Source organism: Lathyrus oleraceus, chromosome 1 (assembly GCF_024323335.1).
Source record: "Lathyrus oleraceus cultivar Zhongwan6 chromosome 1, CAAS_Psat_ZW6_1.0, whole genome shotgun sequence".
Classification (NCBI taxonomy): Eukaryota; Viridiplantae; Streptophyta; class Magnoliopsida; order Fabales; family Fabaceae; genus Lathyrus; species Lathyrus oleraceus.
In genome coordinates, this window is record NC_066579.1 from 147,730,393 (window position 1) to 147,743,769 (window position 13,377).

The 13,377-nt window shown below is 33.2% G+C and overlaps 2 protein-coding genes across 2 annotated transcripts; one reads left to right on the plus strand and one right to left on the minus strand.

Annotated features, from left to right (window-relative positions):
• Nucleotides 1-1,070: 1,070 nt before the first annotated feature.
• Nucleotides 1,071-3,415, minus strand: LOC127122991 (cytochrome P450 82A1). The gene is made up of 2 exons (NM_001427568.1): nt 2,082-3,415; nt 1,071-1,830 (listed from the first exon to the last, which is right to left on the minus strand). Exons 1-2 carry the CDS (start codon nt 3,090-3,092, stop codon nt 1,201-1,203), a joined length of 1,641 nt encoding a protein of 546 aa, NP_001414497.1. The 5' UTR covers nt 3,093-3,415; the 3' UTR covers nt 1,071-1,200.
• A 7,526-nt stretch (nt 3,416-10,941) lies between these two features.
• On the plus strand, nt 10,942-12,630 carry LOC127123000 (metalloendoproteinase 1). Its single transcript, XM_051053270.1, has 2 exons — nt 10,942-11,724; nt 11,824-12,630. Exons 1-2 carry the CDS (start codon nt 10,959-10,961, stop codon nt 12,051-12,053), a joined length of 996 nt encoding a protein of 331 aa, XP_050909227.1. The 5' UTR covers nt 10,942-10,958; the 3' UTR covers nt 12,054-12,630.
• The last annotated feature ends 747 nt before the right edge of the window (nt 12,631-13,377 follow it).

Genomic DNA, 13,377 nt, shown 5'->3' on the forward strand with positions numbered 1-13,377 from the left:
TACTAAGGTATGTTTATGGGACTCTGAAGTATGGAGTTTTGTTCCCTTCTGATGTTGAATCTGATTTAGAGTTGATATGTTATTCAGACTCTGATTGGTGTGGAGACAGAGTTGACAGAAGAAGTACTTCTGGATATATCTTTAAGTATCTGGGAGGTCCTATTTTTTGGTGCTCCAAGAAACAACCAGTGGTTGCATTGTCAAATTGTGAAGCTGAGTATATTGCAGGTGCTTTGACTGCTTGTCAAGCTATATGGATTCTGAATTTGTTACAGGGTCTGAAAATCAAGATGAGCAAGCATGTGAAGTTGATGATTGACAACAAATCAGCTATAAGTCTTGTCAATAATTCAGTGTTGCATAGAAGAAGCAAGCACATTGACACAAAGTTTCATTTTTTGAGGAACCAGGTTCAGAATGGGGTGCTTGAAGTTGTGCATTGTAGCATTCAGAAGAAGCTGACATATGTTCTAACTAAGACTATCAAGATTGAACACTTTAACCAATTGAGGGATGGAATTTGTGTTGTCGAGTTTGATTAGTTGAATATGAACTAAGGGACAGTGTTAGATGTAATTTAACTTGTATTTGAATTTGCATTTAGATTCTGAGCGTATAAATACTAAAAGTTAGTTTTCAATTTTAGTGCGAATCATTTTGTAATCAATTCCGAATTTTGTTAGAGAAAAGTTAATTATCTATTCAGTTTTTCTCTCTTTTTTATCCTTCTTTATCTTCAACTTTGTGCACCAATACAATAGAAAACACAATTTATCTATGAAATGATAATCATGATATACTTATCCCTCAAATCAATACTCAAATTCAATTTGCATGTATCATTACCAGAATTGCAACTTTTTTTTTCAAAATCAGAATTACACTTATTTGTAGTAAATATTATAACTATATTATTTTTAGCGAGAAATATCAAAGCTAAAGGTATTGTGCTAAAATTACTTTACATTAACAAAATAAAAATAATCAAAACTTTTTTAATTCCAATATTTTAGAACGATGTGATAAAGAAAATAAGTATTATTCATTAAATTTTGACATTGAGACAAGTGTAGCTTATAAATGAAATTATATTAAACACAACTAACTCGAAATTTATTGAGAAAATGCCTCTAGTTAGTCATCACTAACTAGCTAACATATCGTAACCACATAAAAAACAATGAAAATGACAAAACTGAATCACATAGATTCATAACATTTGAAAGACAAACAAGGTTTAACCAAAACCTCAAGTGGAGTAGCTTTAGTGGTGACAAATTCAAGAACTTCAGTCACATCAATTGATTCAGGAGATGGATTCAAGATTTCAAAAGAATGCAAAAAATTAGCTAGAATATAGTGAACCATATGCAAACCAAGGGACATTCCAGCACACATTCTTCTCCCACTTCCAAATGGCAACAACTCAAAATTTTGACCTCTAACATCAACATCTTTGTGAGTGCTAAGAAACCTTTCGGGTTTGAACTCTAATGGATCGGGCCAAACACTAGGATCTCTATGAATCTTCCATAAATTCGGCATCAATCGAGTTCCCTTTTTGATATGATATCCACCTATTGTGCAATCTTCAGTGAATTCGCGAGGTGATGAAAACGGAGCTGGTGGATATAATCTCAGTGTCTCTTTTATTATAGCATGAAGATATACTAATTTATTGATATCTGACTCATTCACACATCTTTCTTTTCCAATATATGTGTTAAGTTCTTCTTTTAATTTTTCTAAGACATGAGGATGTTTTAATAGAAGACACATCGCCCATGTAAGTGTTCCTGCGGTTGTGTCACTTCCTCCTAGAATCAACTCCTACAAATTCAAATTCAAATTCAAATTACATTAAAAAAAACCTTCAAAAAATAAATAAACAATCTAAAATATCTAAAATATTTTTAAAAAATTGTATACAATTGTACAAAAATATTTTTTTTTCATATTGAAATTTAATTTATTAAATCACTCAATAAAAAACAATTATACAAAATTAACTATGGGTTGGGTAGCAATAAGTTATAAAGGCTAAAAGATAAATATGTTATAAAATATTAATATATACTTACCAATGTTGTTGCTTTGATTATGGTATCTACATCAAACCCCTCAATTGGTTTGTCTTTAAGCACCAAAAGCATTGCATCCATGAAATCTCTTTCCCCCACAACCTTATCTTCACTACCTAAACCCTTCTTTTCACGATGCTCTTCCAACCACTCATTTAACATTACATCAAATTTCTTTGCACATTTCTTCATTTCCTTTTCATGCCCTCCTAAATCCAACCACTTTAAAAATGGTACACCATCTCCCACCGTAAATGTTCCAATCAAACGCATAAAATCTCTTATATTTTCCAAAAATCTCTTTGCTTCTTCCTTATTTTCCACATCCACATCGCCAAAACATCTCTTTCCAACCACCATTCTTAGGACCATGTTTAATGTCAATTGTGCAAACCACTTCTTCAACTCGACCGACACATAGTCGGTTGTACTAGGCTCATCATTAGTACTAGACGACTTAGTGTCATCGAGCAATCCATATTGCGATGATATTTGATTTGACCAAACATTAACAAGTTCTTTAATCGATGTTTGAACTTCAGAGACACGAATGTGACTCAGTAGTTCAATTCTTCGATTAGAGAGAATCTCTAGAGTGACAATTTTCCTTAATTGACGCCAATATGCACCATATGGTGCCCAACCAATGAAAGCTTGATTATACGACATAAGCTCAACCGCGACAGGCTTAGGGCGCGACGAAACGACTATGTCGTTTTTGGTAAAACATTCTTTGGCTAATTCCCAATTACTAAGTACCAAAGCATTTGTAGCACCTAGTTTGATTGTGAATATAGGTCCATATTTATCAACTAAGGCACCTAAGGTTTTATGGGGTGTTTGTGTATTTCTCATTAGAGGAAGGTGACCTAGTAATGGCCATGACCCTGAAATGATAGGAGGTTCTTTAGTATGAGAAACTTTGGAGAAACGAAATAGAAAGAAAAGGAGGGAAATTAGAGAAATGAATGCTATGGTAGTGGTGTTAAGGTAGTTTAGGACAAAATCCATATTTTTGATTGATTGTGATATTGAAAGAACCGTGCTTGCTTTTATAAGGGAGAGTATCAATTAAGAATCGAAAAGTGGCTGCTAAGAGGAAGCAAAAGTGTTATTGAATGATGTGCTATCAAGTATAGAATATTAATTTGATTTACATTATTCTAGAATAGTAATAACTTTACTTGATGTGCAAGGATAATATAGTTTTCGTTAAGAATTTGATGTTGACTTGATTTCGTAATCTTGACTAGACAAAATATTAATTTATTTAATCAATTATTTGTTCAATATATTGTTAAAACATAAATATAAAAACATGATGTGCAAGTATTTTAGTTTGGAGATAAAGGATAAGATTCCACCACATATAGACATACAAAAAAACATATATTGCCGCAAGAGCTCAATCATGTCTTACCTTTCCTCTAGTAAAATTGTATATTATCTGTTTGGGTTGGACTTTGGGGCTGGACTTTCGGATTGAACTTTTAAGCTCTATTAACTAGATTCTATTTGCCACACTTACACTTCACATATTTTTTTATACTAAAAAAATATTTCTCTCTTTTTTTTTTATTAAGTATATGTTGAAATTATTCTTTTAAACGCAAAATTTCAAGAAGTTATACCAGTTTTTTCCAAAAATCTGAACCATCCCTGAAAATTCGGTAAATTATTAGATAATTTGAAAAAGTTGATAAAATGTATAAAATTAATTAACAATCTTTTAAAACATCGGAAAAAATATATAAAATATAGGATTTAATTGAAATACACCGACAGTGTAAAATACCGTCAGTTAATCTTATACGTTGCATATTGAAATAAGTTTGACTTTTATTTTAAAAATCTATAAAGTAATGCAAATAGGTGATGGTGATGAATCGGTGCATAATAATTAATCTTTAAAATATATATAATCCAAAATCTACAATAACATTTTGCTGAAGCAAATTTTGCGGGTAAAAATAAATCAAACTATTAAAATATTATAAAAAATAAGTTCTTTATCGTACTTTTTTAAAAAAAATCAGGTACATCCCTACATATATTATCGAATATTTTAAAAATTACGATAAAATGCATAAAATTAGGTATTAATCTTTTAAAAATCAGGAAAAATGCATAAAAAGCATATAATTCAAAACCTGCACAAGAAGTTGTAATTATTGTATTTTCGCGGAAAGTTCCATTCGTAAAAAATCAAAATACTTAAAATATTATAAAAAATAGATTTTTTATCGGATTTTAAAAAAAATATGACATCATCGGATATTTTGAAAAATCTGATAAGTTCTTCAAATCAAAGATGGTGAAATTAAGGATTTGTGGGAGTGTCAAGACCAATTAAAAGGGTGTTTGAAGGAACAAAGATGTTTGAATGAACTAAGATGTTTAAAGGATATTATGGTCAAATACATAGCACATGAAAATAATACATAAGATGTTTGAAGGAATTAAGAAAAATAATACAACATAAATATAACCATCAAACATCCAGATTTTGGACCTCTAAGTCTTCTTGCCAAGTCTCCAGCTCCTACAGCTTACCTGAAAAATAACATTGGGGTGAGATTATTAAATATCAGTGGATTTCGCTAACTTATGGGTCCACTCGACTCTACAAGGATGTGTCTGATTATCATCTTAAGGTTCTGCACCTTAATCGATTCATTACATATTACACATAATACACAAAGTGTGCAAGTGTATGATCAATCGCACGGATCCCAATCTTCGGATCAAGAATTATACTACCCCCAATGAATGGTCTTATGGGCTTACCAGCCTTACCCTCTGGTAGGGTCTTACAAATTACATGCCTTCTTACTGTTGGGTACAAGTTTCCTCAAGAATAGGTCTTTAGGGTTTACTAGCCTTACCCTCCGACAGAGTTTTACAAGTTTACATGCCTACATGTTATTGGAAACTCTAAATCCCTCAAGAATAGGTCTTCCGGATTTACCAGCCATGCCCTCTGGTATGGTCTTACGGGTTTACATGCCTACCTGTTATTGGGACATGACTCTCTTAGTTGGAATTTACTATAACATTCCTCTCAAGGTTAGGTCTTCCTGATTTACCAAGCATTCCCTCTAGTATGGTCTTATGAGTTTACTTGCCTACCTACCATTGGGACACGACTCGCATAGCCTAAATTTACTATAACAAGGCCCTCAAGGCTAGGTCTTTCGGGTTTACCAACCATGCCATATGGTATGGTCTTAGAATTTACCAACCTTCTTGCTTTTGGGACTTACGGTGTGATTGTCAACTAGATTAGTATTACGCACTACATATCGATGGGGTAATATCCACCCATGGCATATCGCATCATCCCATTCGAGAGAGGCACTACATGGTATATCGCATCACACACCTAAGCTTTGGATAAGATACAAATATGTTCTTATAACCAATTAGGGTTTAGTATAGGTTCCTGAATCTAGAGATATATTTGTTGTGAATTACTTAACGCATCCTATAGACTACTTTCCCACCCTCGTGAAAAACTAAAAATACCCTTAGAATCCGAAGATGCATCACTAGATGCACCTCAACCACAGATGTTCCTGAATCAGACCCTAAGGCTATGTAAAAAAATTATCGAAAATGCATCTTCGTGTATATTTCGTAGATGCATCTCTAGACGTTGTTTAATCAAAAAGGGCGACAGACCCTTCTCATTCCCCACATCTAAAAATACACTCTCTCTAAACCTCTCAAGTTTCTCAAACTCTCTTAACTCACATTCTCTCAGAGTCATTCAACGAACTTCAAAGTTTCTTACATGAACATCAAGTCGATCAAAGAGCTCACTCAACACCGAACTAAACTCACAATTTGTAAGTTTTTGATTTTGTAACCTTTATTTATTTGTTTTCTATATACATTTTTAGAAATTGAGGATTAGGTTATGTAATAGATAGTTTATACATGTTATTTACATGAGAAACATGTTTTATAGGTAGTTTTAATGATCAATGAATTGTCTTGGATGTTTAGAGAGACTGCATTTCTGCCATTGACGTTACTCTAAGTTGCAGAAAATTCTGGAGATGCATCTCCAAAAAATTTCAATGTTTTGATTCTCATAAATTGGAGATGCACCTCTAGAATTTATCGGACTACATTTTTTCCTTTTATTTTTGCTTGAACTCGTTGTGTTTCATATGTATAATTCTTGTGTGGTTTACTTATAAGAATTATGGCTGATAGGAAAGACACATTAAGGCACAATAGGATTTCATAACATGCATCGCTTCTGAGGGAAAAGACTTAACCATCGCAAGCACCTGTTATTTCTAGCCTGGTTGATATGGAGGCGTTAGCTTTTGGGGCTCATGGATATCCACCTTTTTCTTCTCGTAGGAAACAAGTGTCACCTACTCATGCATCTCTACCTCCATCTTCCCGTGGGAGATAGGTTTCACTTATTCAGGCACCAGAGGTACCCAAGGCACCCCAGGAATAAGAGACAGCCCAGGCACATGAGGCACCCCACGAACAAGAGGCACCCTAGAACCCGAGGGGTTTGGAGGAGGTCCATCATACTTGTCATTGCTGCCTCTTTACCCAGACCATACTGCTAGATATGTCTGGGGCAGAGAGATAATATTTCGTTGGATTCATTCTTCATAAATCATGTTTGTTATAAAACTCAAAGTTTCTGACAATGATATATTTTCCTGCATGACCATGATGCTTTAAAGTTCATCATGGGCGGAAGATTACGGGTCTACAACAACCTAATTAGGCTTGGTTTGTATCTTTTAGTGTTTGTGGTCATTTTCATAACACTTTTTCAAATAATTACTAATGATTCATATGTTCCATTTTCAAGCTTGGATCCTCCAGCACTTCCCACACATATCTGGGTGGTCATGTGTTCCGACCTACATTGAGGATATGCCACATGCTTCTATATTCATCCCGCTCAGAGGGAATCAGGTGATGGAGCCATACATAGTGCATCTTGACCGCTTGGTAGCAGAGGACTTAGACTTTTATACTTACTTCGATCACTGTGAGACGCATCCCTTTGACGACATAACCTTATACTTTGGATGGTTGATTTACGATTAACATTTGACGTATCCTCATCTACCTGAGTGTGGCATGCGGAAGTTTGGATACATGCAGTTTATTTTAAGAGACCCTTATGTGTTTGCTCATCCCGCTATGACACGTAAAGCTATGGATGATATGTTTGATGATTATCTTAATCACATGGTACTGGAGGAGGCACATAGTACCATATCTCCTAGCGACTAGAGCTATATAGACAGTTACATCAGGTGGTTCTTCAGGATATCACATTCTTATATGATACATGATGCTCTGGGAGATCCACCTAGGTCAACTCATCAAGAGATACTAGAAAATAAGCAAGTTAAGGCAGATCATGCTAGTGATGTGTTTCCTATATGTCGTCTCATCATGGAGATTGGGCAGATGGGTATTGATAGAGGATTCTTTATGGATGGCTCCGAGATGATGGACGTTCTAGATGCCATTATTGTAGAGGCACGGGAGGCATTGCAGTACTGGAGTTTACGTAGGAACATGGGGGCCGAGTCTGTCATACGCAGTTGTTTATAGTATTATTACTATGTATTTATTATCGGTTGCATTTTATTTTGACTTATTTTGACTTTATTGTGTACTCTGAATTTATTACTTTATATATGTCATTTTATCTTATCGGTTGCCTAGTTTAATTTATACCAAAAAAATGATAGTATAACTATAACATATCGTTAAATTCATCAGAGCATTTCTAAATCAAAATAAAAAATTGTTGTTTGGTGTGATTCCGGAATTACATTCTGGATCATGTCTGATGTGAATTTAGAGATGCATCTATGGATTATGTTTGGTGTGAATACAAAAATTCATTTTCAGATCAATTTATTTGAAAAAGGGACATTTCAATGAGAATTGCATGATGTACATTGAATTGTTTCAAAGATGTATCTCTAAAATAAATTGAAAAAAATCTTAGGTGTCACTCGATTTTGACGCTTTAAATAAAATGCAAAATGCATTCAAAGATACATCATTGTAATCTAAGGACAATTTTGAATTTTCAATGAATATATATGAATATATATATATATATATATATATATATATATATATATATATATATATATATATATATATATATATATATATATATATATATATATATATATATATATATACTTTTTCGGTATTATGGTGGGATTTGTAATCCCCTATTTGTTTCATAGTATATATGTGTATTACGAGAGGGGTGCCAATCTTTTAAACTGCAAATCTCATAGCATAAAGGTTCGAGGTACATAAAGGTTCGAGGTACATAATGAATGTGCTACCTTTACAAATGAGATTGAAAAACGGTATGAAATACTTTTTGGTTGCTATAAGTTAAATATATGTTGTGTGTCCATTTTTTATCAATGTAATTAATGTGCTGAGGCTGATTCCATTACCTCGTAGTAATGGAGAAAAAAGTAAGACTAATATTCATCATTAGTTGGGTTAGCATCATAGTCAAAACCCATGTTCTACTATTGGTGTTTGCACCAATAAATTTATTTTATATTTTAATGAAAAACACCAATAGCTATATGTATATGTGTTAATGTGATTATCCCATAATCTCAAACACTGATTAAAAAAGAAATCATAGCGAAAAAGAAGAATATAGTAACAACACAAAAATTCTATAAAAAAAATCATAAGACAACTAGAAAAATTTATGGTGCAACTTTCAAGAATTTCCACATGTCGAAATCCAGATTAAAAATTTATGGTGCAACTTTCATGTTGGTACGTAGGAAGCTCTTTCACCATCGACATGGTCGCACAACATATTATGCATCAATGTCCATGTGTTAATCCACTAGCAATAACTCATCTGTTTCCATGACAGTGGAATTGTCATGAGGACACTTCTCAATTTTTAGAGTTCATCATTTCCTATAACAAGGGAGACATTATTAGCATTTGACTCAGAGCTCTTCTCTGACGTTGTCCCATCAGGACCCTTACACTTTACATGCCAAATCTTTCTATTTTTTCAACATCTCACACTCGTTTCAATGTTTTTCTTCCTATAAGACCTTCCTCTAGTAACCAACATTGAGTTGATGAAGTATTATCCTAATAATTTTACTAGCAACTTCTTCGAAACTCAATATTTTCCTCCAATATATCAAAACATGTTTAAGATGCTCATAGGAAGATGGAATTTACCATATTAGTCTCAAAGCTTTATCTTCATCATCATCAATCTTGACTCTAATAATTTCTAATTCATAAAAAATATCATTGAGAACACTTAGATGATAAAAAAAACTTTCGTATGTTCATCTATAAACAAGCTATGAAACCGCTCCTTCAACAACAACTGATTTGATATACCCTTTTCTTGATATAGCTCTCAAGTTTCTCCCAAAACTTTTTGGCTGACAACGTACTAAGAACATTCGCAAGAATATTCTTAGCCAAAGACATGCGAATTATACTCGAAGCTCTCAAATCTAGTTCCTTCTACTTCTTATTGTCCATGATAGAAATGTTTCCTTTCAACGCCTTGTGTAATCCTAATTGTATCAAAACACTTTTGACTTGAATTTTTCACAAGGCAATATTGATACATCCATCGAATTTCTCTAAGTCAACATTCACTTCACTTGAAAAATTTGACATTGCAATCAAAATCTTTCATGCAACAAATTTTTTCCCAACCAACAGAAAGTATAAAATTTCTTTTTTGATGTGGAAGATTAGAGAAAACTGCAACCATAGAGCATACTAAAAAATTTATACCCAAGCAAACCAAGGCTCTTAATATCATTTGTTAGGAAAAACAAATGTATAGAGAAAAAGAGGAACACAATAACAACACAAGAATTTAACGTGAAAACTTCAAAACCGAAGAAAAAACCACGATCATTGTCAAATGACAACTAGAAAATAACACCATGTAAAAATTATTACAACACATAAACTATCATTAACCACTCCAAGACTCCAATACACCCACACTCTCAAAGAAAATATTTAACTATCCCTCACAACACTCTAACACAAGAGTATAAGAGAAAATATACAAAGTCAACTACAAGCTTAAAATATTTTTGACTGGTATGGTTTCTAACGAAGAACTTGAATCATTTATATAACTTCAGACGCCATCTTCCTTTACAAAACTAAGTGATGTAAAACTTCTTCAACATGTATATTTTCAACTAATTTCATCATGTATATGCACCAATAACCATATTATATTTTATCTTTTAATAAAAAAAACACATTGTGATAATGTGAATATGTCATAGTCTCGAACATTAATTTTTAAGTTGGGCTATATAAAAACTTGTAGCAACTTGAATCAACAAAGTGCAAATCAACAATATTATCATGACTATAAGGAAAATTTTAGCATCACTATAGAACTTAAAGTCTTTTTTTAATAGTGACATCATTAAGCAATTACTTAATTTACTTATATAAGAGTGAATTGTGAGTCGTGAATTTTATATCCATTATAAATAATTTAAATTTTAGATATATAACCGAGATTATTATATATTCAATATTTTACAATTTTAAAAGAAATGTGATGTCTAAAAGAGATATGTACACGATCTTACCCATTCATTCCTAAACATTAACGAGTTAATGTTTAATAAGCATACATCAATCCTCAATATTAAATGTCCAATGTCACAAAAACAAATACTTTGATGTTTTGATGAAGTGCCTAATTTCTAACAAATCATCACATTTAACTTTTTATAGCCAACTAGAGTGTTGGTTTTGTGTATAAATATCCATGCATCCATATGCATATCACTTACACCAAAATTTATAGAGCTAATCATGGCTCTAAACCTTGTTAAACTTTCAACCTCTTTCCTTTTACTCCTTTTAGGAAATCCATTTCCCATTTTTGAGTCAAGAACCATAAAACCCTCCAAGGATCCATTCATCAAAACACTCCAAAACCTCAAAGGTGTTCAAAAAGGACAAACCCAAAAAGGCATAGGAGAACTCAAAAACTACCTTAAAAAATTTGGCTTCTTAAATCATGATGCTATTACTTACCCTTCCACTATTCTAAACGACCACTTTGATGAAAACTTGGAATTTTCCCTAAAAGATTTTCAAACATACCATAACCTACATGTAACTGGTCTTGTAGACACAGCAACCATAAAACTCATGAGCCTTCCACGCTGTGGTGTCCCTGATTTGCATAATCATGGTTACAATCATATTGGATTAACGATGGTTTCAAATTATACCTTCTTTCAAGGTTCACCAAAATGGAAAGACTCAAAAAGGAACTTGAAATACATGTATAAATCAAGTGTTGATGTGTTGAGTATGGATGATGTGAGAAAAGCGTGCGAGAATGCATTTTTAAGTTGGTCAGAAGTTAGTGATTTCACGTTCACGGAAGTTGGAGTAGTTACTATGGCTGATATAATAATCGGATTTCACCGTGGCGATCACGGTGATAATTGTCCATTTGATGGACCTGGAAATGTTATCGCTCATACCTTTGCTCCAGAAGATGGAAGACTTCATTTTGATGGTGACGAACATTGGACCAACACTCCCACAAGTCTTCAAGATGACTTTGGTAAGTAAAACAAGATAGAGTGGAAATTGTTTTTTTCTTTTAAGATTCGTAGATTTTCATGTGATTGTGTATAACTGTCTACAACAAAAATTATTTCAGGTATTGATGTTGGATTATTGAGGAGGCCTAATTCTATTAAAAGATCAATGGCAATGGCGAAACAGTTTGATTTAGAAACAGTGGCTTTGCATGAAATGGGTCACCTTTTAGGGCTTGGACATAGTAGTGACCCAGATGCTGCTATGTTTGCCTATTATTCAGGTGTTAGGAGAAAATTGAATCAAAATGATGTCGATGGAATATTGGCTCTTTATGTGCTTCATAAATAACTAGAAACTAAAAAAATAGTTAATCTAGTTCTGGTAAAAATATCATTTGATCTATAAGAAATAGTTTTGTTTTTTTTTGTTTAAAGAGCATTGATGTATTAACAAGTGTTTTAAGAATCGAATTGGACTGACCGGTCGAATTGAGAATAGAAGGGGTCATCGATCAGGTTATATTGCTGAATTGAATAAGCTATTAAATTAGTGGGAACCAATCAGTGTTGAATTGTAATTCCTTGTGTCGAAGCAGGTTGCTCGACAGAAACAAAGAAGTGTTGAACCACCTAGTGTGTTGAGTTGTGTTAGTGTGTCGAAGTGTCGAAGCATGTTGCTTCACACGGGATATCGACTTAGGCCTATTTTATTAGTGTTAGTTATTTTGGGTTTTTATAGTTTTGGGTTTTTGCTCGATGTACAAGTTAACCTAAATCTATAAATAGAGGGGGTAACTCTTATTCTTATAATAAAGTGAATAGAGTATTCATAACATTGTAATTCACAGTATTTTACAGTTGCAAAGTGAATAAGAAGTTTGCCATAATTTGTGGGCAGAGAGAAACTCTGCATGATTTAATTATTATTCTCCTTCATCGTTCTTTACTTTCTTTCTTTCTCCATTGTTCTTCTTTTTTCATTGTTATTGTGTGGGTGATAAGAATCTTGTCATCAAGATTGATTGAAATTCTTCATAGATTATAGTGGATTTCTAACATCTGGTATCAAGAGCTCCTATTTAATCGATTCGTGGGAAGAAAATCACCATGGCAACAAATCATCTAAACGGGCATTTTCAGCAAATCTTCTGATTCTCAAGAACAACAAATATGAGAATTGGTGCAAGAAGATAAAGATTGTGTTCTGTTATCAAGATCTTTGGGATCTTGTGAAGGAAGGAGTAGCAACGCTTGCAGAAGATGCGACAGATCAAGAAAAGGTTGCACATAAAGAATTGAAGAAGAAAGATTATAAAGCTCTCTTTATAAACCATCAATGTGTTGATGCAGATAACTTTGAAAGGGTTAGTGATGCAGAGTCAGCGAAAGAAACATGGGAAATTCTGGAGAAATCATTTGGAGGCGCGAAGAGGGTGAAAGAGGTGAGGTTACAAACTCACAAAAGAACGTATGAATTGCTTCAGATGGAAGACAATGAAAGCATAATTGATTTCTTTACCAAGGTTACGAAACAGGTGAATCAAATGAAGGTATGTGGAGAAGTGTTGACATCAAGATCTGTTGTTGGAAAGATCTTGAGGTCGTTGGCTCCAAAGTTCGACCATGCAGTAGTAGTCATAGAAGAGTCGAAAGATTATCAAAACTGACAAAGG